At 54.6% G+C, this 7,284-nt stretch overlaps 2 protein-coding genes across 2 annotated transcripts; one reads left to right on the top strand and one right to left on the bottom strand.

Annotated features, from left to right (window-relative positions):
- The first annotated feature begins 870 nt into the window (after window positions 1–870).
- Window positions 871–3,503, top strand: HOXB13 (homeobox B13). The gene is made up of 2 exons (XM_086360989.1): window positions 871–1,804; window positions 2,682–3,503. The coding sequence occupies exons 1-2, from the start codon at window positions 1,201–1,203 to the stop codon at window positions 2,933–2,935; spliced, it is 858 nt and encodes a 285-aa protein (XP_086217115.1). The 5' UTR covers window positions 871–1,200; the 3' UTR covers window positions 2,936–3,503.
- Window positions 3,504–4,461: 958 nt separating this feature from the next.
- Window positions 4,462–6,691, bottom strand: PRAC2 (PRAC2 small nuclear protein). The gene is made up of 3 exons (XM_086361025.1): window positions 6,656–6,691; window positions 6,292–6,420; window positions 4,462–5,676 (listed from the first exon to the last, which is right to left on the bottom strand). Exons 1-3 carry the CDS (start codon window positions 6,689–6,691, stop codon window positions 5,308–5,310), a joined length of 534 nt encoding a protein of 177 aa, XP_086217151.1. The 3' UTR covers window positions 4,462–5,307.
- Between the last annotated feature and the right edge of the window lie 593 nt (window positions 6,692–7,284).

Genomic DNA, 7,284 nt, shown 5'->3' with positions numbered 1-7,284 from the left:
AAAGGGTTTATCTTTTCTGACTGGTACTTCAGGATTTTATAACATTCTCTCTCAAACCCGTCCTTCAACTTCTCCCCCTTACTGTGTGTCTCTGGATCTCATTTTCCTGCTCTTTCTCTGCCTCTCTCTGAATATACAGGTCGTATGTGACATCTTTCCATATTTCTTTAGCCATCCTAAAACGGAAATCCAGACACCCTTTTACAGGCCAGGACCAGAAGCTCCATTTCCGCTTCAGGTCTGAACCTTTAGCGTCTCCAATTCTCATGTCTCCTTCTTCGGAGTCCGTGTCTCGCTCCCTTTCCTTTCCACCCCTCTTCGAATCCGGATCTTTATAGGCTAAGGGCGCTAGCTAGGGTCTCTGGGGAAGAGGCGTCCTAGGCACTTCCCGAGGTCCAGGAGTAGCTTATTACTGCGCATCCAGAATGGGAGGGGCACCTGGAGTGAACTGGGGTGTTAGTACTGGGACCCCAAAGCAAGGAGCTTCCAGAAATATCCCTTAACTCCCATTTTCTAGCCCCTTCTGGCTCAGGCGCATTCCCGGGTTTTTCCTTTCAGGCTCAGAGCGGCCTCCAGGCCCCACCCTCAACTCCCCTTCCCCCTACGAGATGGACACTTTATAGGGAGAGCTTTTTATTCTCTCGTTAAACCTGCCAAAGCACAGGAGACAGCCAGGGAGGGAGAGGAGGCGACAGAGGTGGGGCTGGCTCCGTCTCTCCTCTCCCGCCTCCCCACCCCCGACGTAGCTGGGTTGTTCCAAACTGGAAAGCGGCGGGAAGACACCCGGTCTCTTTTCTCTCGTTTTCAAATGCAATTAAAAAAAAAAGCCGAGAGAGAAAGAGAGGAGGGAGGAGAGGGAGAAGGAGGAAGGCGGGGAGAGAAGAAAGGAAGGAGGAGGGAGTGAGCAAGGGAGCGAGGGAGGGTGAGGAGGGAAAAGAGAGAAAGCGGGGGTAAAGTATTTTCGCAATTTCTGCAGTGAAGATTTTATGAGCCTCTCTCCGCCAGGCCGCAGCCAATCAGCCCGCGTGCCCGGGCACCTGCGGTTCCTGCGTCACGACGGCCGGGCTGAGCGAATGCAGGCGCCCAGCGAGCTGCCAGCGATTTAAAACGCTTTGGATTCCCCGGGCCTGGGTGGGGAGAGCGAGCTGGTCCCCCCTGTATTTCCCACCCCCAGCGCCTCATGAGCCGATCCTCGGCCCCATGGAGCCCGGCAATTATACCACTTTGGACGGCGCCAAGGAGATCGAAGGCTTGCTGGGAGCCGGAGGGAGTCGGAACCTAGTCACCCACTCCCCACTGACCAGCCATCCAACGTCGGCGCCTACGCTGATGCCTGCTGTCAACTACGCCCCCCTGGATCTGCCAGGCTCTGCGGAACCGCCAAAGCAGTGCCACCCATGCCCCGGGGTGCCCCAGGGGGCGTCCCCAGCTCCGGTGCCTTACGGCTACTTTGGAGGCGGGTACTACTCCTGCCGAGTGTCCCGAAGCTCGCTGAAGCCCTGTGCCCAGGCGGCCACCCTGGCTGCCTACCCTGCGGAGACTCCCACGTCCGGGGAGGAGTACCCCAGCCGCCCCACCGAGTTTGCCTTCTACCCGGGATACCCGGGACCCTACCAGCCTATGGCCAGTTACCTGGATGTGTCCGTAGTGCAGACTTTGGGCGCCCCGGGTGAGCCTCGTCATGACTCCCTGCTGCCTGTGGACAGTTACCAGCCCTGGGCCCTTACCGGTGGCTGGAACAGCCAGATGTGTTGCCAGGGAGAACAGAACCCCCCAGGTCCTTTCTGGAAGGCAGCATTTGCAGGTAAGCTGCTCTGGATGCCCTTGGTGCTGAGTGTGGCATTGTAGACCCTGCCTGGATGGGTCTTGGGGCTGGTCAGGAGGAGCTTGGTTCTCCTTGGTTGGCTATTAGGGCTCTGAAGGAGGGTCCAGGCAGTTAGAGAGCCTAGGTGAAGGCCCCAGAGGGTCATTGTGAGGGGCCTAAGCTGGGTGCTATTTGAATCCTGAGGCCCACCAGGTCCCTGATCTCCCCCGGGAGCCTTGGGACCAGCCTTTCAATATGTCGGAGTGCTTGACTCTCTTTGCTGTTGTTTGGGACTTAGGGTGTTCCTGCCCAGTAGGACCCCAGTTTAATTCTTCTCAATTCATTGAGTGTGGGGGTGCAGCTGGGTGGGAACAGAAGAATTAGTTGTTCTGTAAAGAATACAACCCCTTACTTTCTCTCAGATGAGTTTTTCAGTTTCCAAAGAGAAGTGTAGATTTCCTGCAGCCATGACTTAGGTGTGTGCATTGGTGCATGTGTGTGTGTGTGTGTATGTTTTGGGAGTAGGGGCAGAAATGTGTTCCCTCCTGTACAGAATTTGTTTGTAGTATCTGTAAGAGTGGTCAAGAGTTGGAAAATGCATATGAGGGTGAACATATGCAGTCTAGGTGGGCTGGGTGTGTTTGCAGACTGCAGGCGTGAAGGCAGTGATGAGTGAGGGTGGCCTGCAGAAATCTCCTCTTTCCAAGGCTGGGTGGATCAGGAAACCAACCAGCTGGAAGCGGAGGTGTCCTCTTGTGCTTTGGATAACCTGAATGCTCTTGTAGGATAACCTAGGTTGTGGGGCCTGGGTCAGACCCTGGGCTTGCGCCAGGCTGTGGTTTGAGCATGTCTCTCTCTCCCTCCCTCTCCTGCATAGACTCAAGCTCGCAGCATCCGCCTGAGGGCTGCACCTTCCGTCGAGGCCGCAAGAAGCGCATTCCCTACAGCAAGGGACAGTTGCGGGAACTGGAGCGTGAGTATTCGGCTAACAAATTCATCACCAAGGACAAGAGGCGCAAGATCTCTGCTGCCACCAGCCTCTCAGAGCGCCAGATCACCATCTGGTTTCAGAATCGCCGGGTCAAGGAGAAGAAGGTCCTCGCCAAGGTCAAAACCAGCGCTACTCCGTGAGGGAGCTCCCTGGCTCTGGCTGGGAGGGGGAGGGGAAGTTGGGGTATACTGGTGAGACCAGGAGCCTGCCTCGGCCAAGCTGGGGCCCCAGACTCTGCTCGAGGGGCTCCCAGAAGTGACACTCTTCCCAGGCCAATGTTCCTGGGCTGTTCTTCAGAGACAGTCTGGATATGCCATGGATCCCAAAGAGCCAGCAAGGCCCAGAGTTACAGCCCAGTCCGCCAGGTAACACTACCTAAGTGACTTTGTCCCAGTCATAATCATTCATTCTGGCAGTTGCAATAATCACCATAACCAGTACCAGTTGCCATGATAATTAGTATCATATTTTCTATCTAGAGCTCTGTAGAGCACTTTTAGAAACTGCTTTCATGGATTGAGCTGATCATGAATAAACTTGGAAGGAGACCAGTGACAGGACAGCTTCCTCTGGAACCTCTTCCATTTCCAAAGCCTGTCCCCATCGCAGTGAAGGCAGGGGAGACAAGAAATGGTATATTTACCCCTGTAACTACCGTTGCCCCTTTAGCATTTTTTCTAAGATGACAGCTAGGCAGGATGGCCAATGCTGGGGGGTACCTCTCCCTCCCTCCCTGCCCATCCCCTAGACTGTACCCACTGGTCTCAGAAGTCCATGTGCCTAACTCTTCAGTTTCGGCCCTGTGTGAAAATGAAGCCAGTGGACTGCCCTCCAGGATGTGTTCTTTCTTCCAGAGAAATGGGGTTTGAGAAAGTGCCTGGATAATTCACCAGTTCCTCTCCAAAACTTTCCAAGCCTTCCCTTAATGTTTCTGGTGGTTCTGGCCAAAGGAGGTAGGTCGTGGTTCATTGGGCATTTGGGAGCTGCATGAAATAGACATTTGTGGCCCTGTAAACAGCCCCTTACGCACAAATGATTGCAGAATGAGGGGAATAAGTAGCCTATCCATGGCAGGCACATCCCAAACACACTTGTATAGCCTAGAAGGAGAAAAAATGAATATGGCTGTTCACTACCCATTTCTCCTCTGCTTGCCTGCCGGTGACACCAAGGAGCTTCCGAGTCTCAGGCCTTGGAGTCTCAGGCAGGCTCTTTGCCGAGTGAAAGAACCAGGGGTGGCAGAAGCCCCCAAAAGCCGGTGTCAGAATGGGGAACCGCAGGCCGCGGGGACAATAGCGGGCACAGACTTTTTCCTTTCCTTTGTGCTGGTTCCGTCCACATACACTGATTCTGGGGGAGTGGAGGACAGTTTGGCACAACCCTGTTTTCCACAACCACGTAGACAATATGCGAATAGTACGGAGTTCCAGAAACCTGGGGCAGACCGGCTGTTCGCAGAGCCGGGGGACCTGAAGTCGTGTACCTAGGCCGGGACCTTGTCTGCGCGGAACATCAGCGGGGCTAAGCTGGATCTTCCCGCAGCCCGGGCTGGCGGGTTCTGTCAGCCTTCCGGCGATCGAACGCACAGGAATGAAGTGGAGAAGACGGGCCGCCAGACCCATGTTCCGAGCCTCCTCGCAGCGGGCAGTCGGGAGGCGAGCATCCGGAAGGGTCCCCGGCCACGTCTCGAAGGCCGCTCCATCTCAGAGCGGACTCCTTTTCCAGGAAACCCTGAGTTGGCCGCCGCAGCCGAGCAATTCGAGTCGGGTGGCATCCCAGTCCTGGCTCTTCTCGGAAGACTCTTCTAAGTGTTCCAAATCCCTCCCCGCCCCCCACCTTTTTTTTTTTTTTCAACCAAAGAGGATTCTAAAGCTGAGGGGGAGAAAAAGCCCCGACTGGCAGTGACCCTCCCTCCCTGGGTCTTCTTAGATAGTGGGTGTGCTTGGGGAAGGGGAAGGTATCAATTTCGTGATTTACACAGTCTTTCCAAGCCCCGTGGTCCAGTTTAAGCTCCCTGGTATCGCGCCTCGCCCAGAGAAAAGTTACTTTCTGCTTTCTACGTTCTTCAAGCGAAGTCCCAATCTTTAGTAATTTTTAATACCGCGAACTCCGAAGGTTAGTGGGTGCAGCCCCCCTCCCTTGCCGCTTCAGAAATTGAGAGACTTCAGGACAGATAGGCCTATGGGTAGGTGGCGTGTGGGACAGATGGGGGAGACCGCGCGTGGTGCTTGCTCCCTACAGAGGGAGGGGAAAGGCTTTAGGTTACCACTCGGACTTCCCGAGGTGACTTCGGGAGGCCTGCAGTCAGGGGCCTCGAGACTCTGAATTCCCGGGGCTCTAATGCCTCCATTCCGTTATCAAGGACTTAAAGTTTCCGGGCTCCTCTGTTAATGCTCTCGCAACAATTTTAGAACAAACAAAAGATGGGGGATTTTAGATTTCTCCCTCTACCAACGTGAGTTTGGCCTATTAAAAAGTCAAGGGCGCCCCCTTCCGGCAGAATCTCGCTATTTCAGAGAAATTTGCCAGTCGGCTCAGTTTTTAACAATCCCTCAACTGAGCCTCTGGCTTCCGAAAGCCTGGGGACTCGGGCCTCCGGGGTTGGGGAATTCGTAGCCGCGGGTGAGAGCGCTTGGACCCGGAGTCGCCTGAAATTGGGCCAGGGTACTGGCAAATGTATCAACCCTGCGGCGGAGAGACCCAGGAAGAAGGCTAGAAGGGCAGCAAAAGAGATCTCTAATAGAGAAAAAACAGGGTGGCCAAGGCACCCGGAGCAAGGCTGCGGCGCCATAAGCCCTCGGTCCAGGTCTTCATTCCACTGGAGTATTTTATTTATCTTCCTCGCCAGAACAATTCGCTGCGAACCTCTCTTGCGCTTCCCCCCGCCCCAAGTCATTTACTTGTATGGAATCTGTGCAAAAAAAAAAAAAAATCATTCAATTTTGCTTTGTGTTAAATCCTTTTATGGAACTTCTTTCCAAACACCAATGTTACTACCGAGGCGAATTATATCCCTTTCCACCGAGACCATTTAAAAATCTTTCAGTAATTTGTGTCTAAACTACAACAAAATCCATGCATCTACATTTACTTGCCTGCAGCTATTAGCTTTTTAAATAGGGCCACTTTAAGCTATTAATACAAGAGTGTTTCGCTAACATTTAGACTGAAATGCGTGAATACAATGTTCTCAAATAGGTAAATTCAGACATTTTCATGGACAAATAAACGCAGAGGCGCACAGACACACACCAGGAAACAGACCGGGTGTCTTTTCACCAACGAGGCGCGATTTTACTCCGGGCCGCCCTCTGCGCCCACTCCCTTTCTCTGAGCGGAACTTCTCCGGCTCAGTCTCAGCAAACGTCGAAACAGGGTTGGAAGGTGGCGTCTACGCTGCTCCGGACCGAAATCACTTCCAATTCCAAATCAGTTCAGTCGCTCAGTCGTGTCCGACTCTTTGCGACCCCATGAATCGCAGCGGATTTTATTAGGCCTCGAGAGGACGGATTAGGCGGTAATGGTGGAAAAGAGCGTTGATAGTACCTCGGGAAGCTCTTTTCGAATCTAGGTTCTCGAAGCAGCCCCGCAGACAACGAACCCGGGGCCCCAGCTCCGGGGTCCCCTACTGGCAAGCGGGCAAACGCTCGCCGCCACCCTAGAACTCGCGAGGCCGCAGCCGGCGACTGTTGGCACCGCCGTGACCCCCGTCCCAGCCGCCCGCCCCCAGTTCCTCCTCCTTCCCCAGCTAGCCACCCCAGCTCTGAGTGGTTCGAGGACCAGTAGCTGCCCTGCGGCAGAAGAAAGGCCCAAATCAAGACACCCCAGTTCTCCGAACGGCGCGGCCCCCCTCCGCCAACGCGGAGCTGACGGCCCTCCGCTCCTCCAGCCCCCATTGCTCCCCTTTATTAAAGTAAGTTTTACTCAAGGTCCTAAGTGCTGCACTTGTATTAGGTTTCCTTCCGGGAGAACCCTCTGTGCCCGTCCCCCCTTCCGGTCTAACAGAAACACCAGAGCTTCAAACGTGATTTACACGAACCTGTTACCGTAAACTGGCAATAAAGCGCAGAGGCAACCGCTGCGGAGGGGGCAAAGGGAGAGGTTCCGTTGTTTTTGAAAGAAATTTATAGTACATTCTCACCCACCTGAATACTCCCTCTCGGGGAAAGGGAAAAGCAGAGGGGCCGCCCTCGGCCCCTCACCCGGCTGGGCCGGCCAGGCCCTCCCTCCAGGCGCTGGCCTGGGCCCGGGGAGAGATTTGAAAACATCCAATGCGGAACTGATGGCAGCCTTTCTTTCTCCGCTACCAGTTACTTTTGTGTAGAAAGCGGGTGGGGGTGGTCGGAGCAAACGGAGAAGGAGTTCCACCACGGCTCCCTCTTCCCTAAATGCCTTCAAAATGACGGAGAGGCCAGCGTTCAATCACCCTCGGGACGATGGGGAGGGAAAGGCCGCGTCTGCCGGCGGACATGGCCGTTGAACTTGAAGT

The sequence above is a fragment of the Bos grunniens genome, chromosome 19 (genome assembly GCF_055505025.1).
Source record: "Bos grunniens cultivar Pamir isolate PY7600 chromosome 19, Bosgru_T2T1.0, whole genome shotgun sequence".
NCBI lineage: Eukaryota > Metazoa > Chordata > Mammalia > Artiodactyla > Bovidae > Bos > Bos grunniens.
Note: the sequence above shows the minus strand (reverse complement) of the source record. Positions and strands in the feature narration are given on the sequence as shown.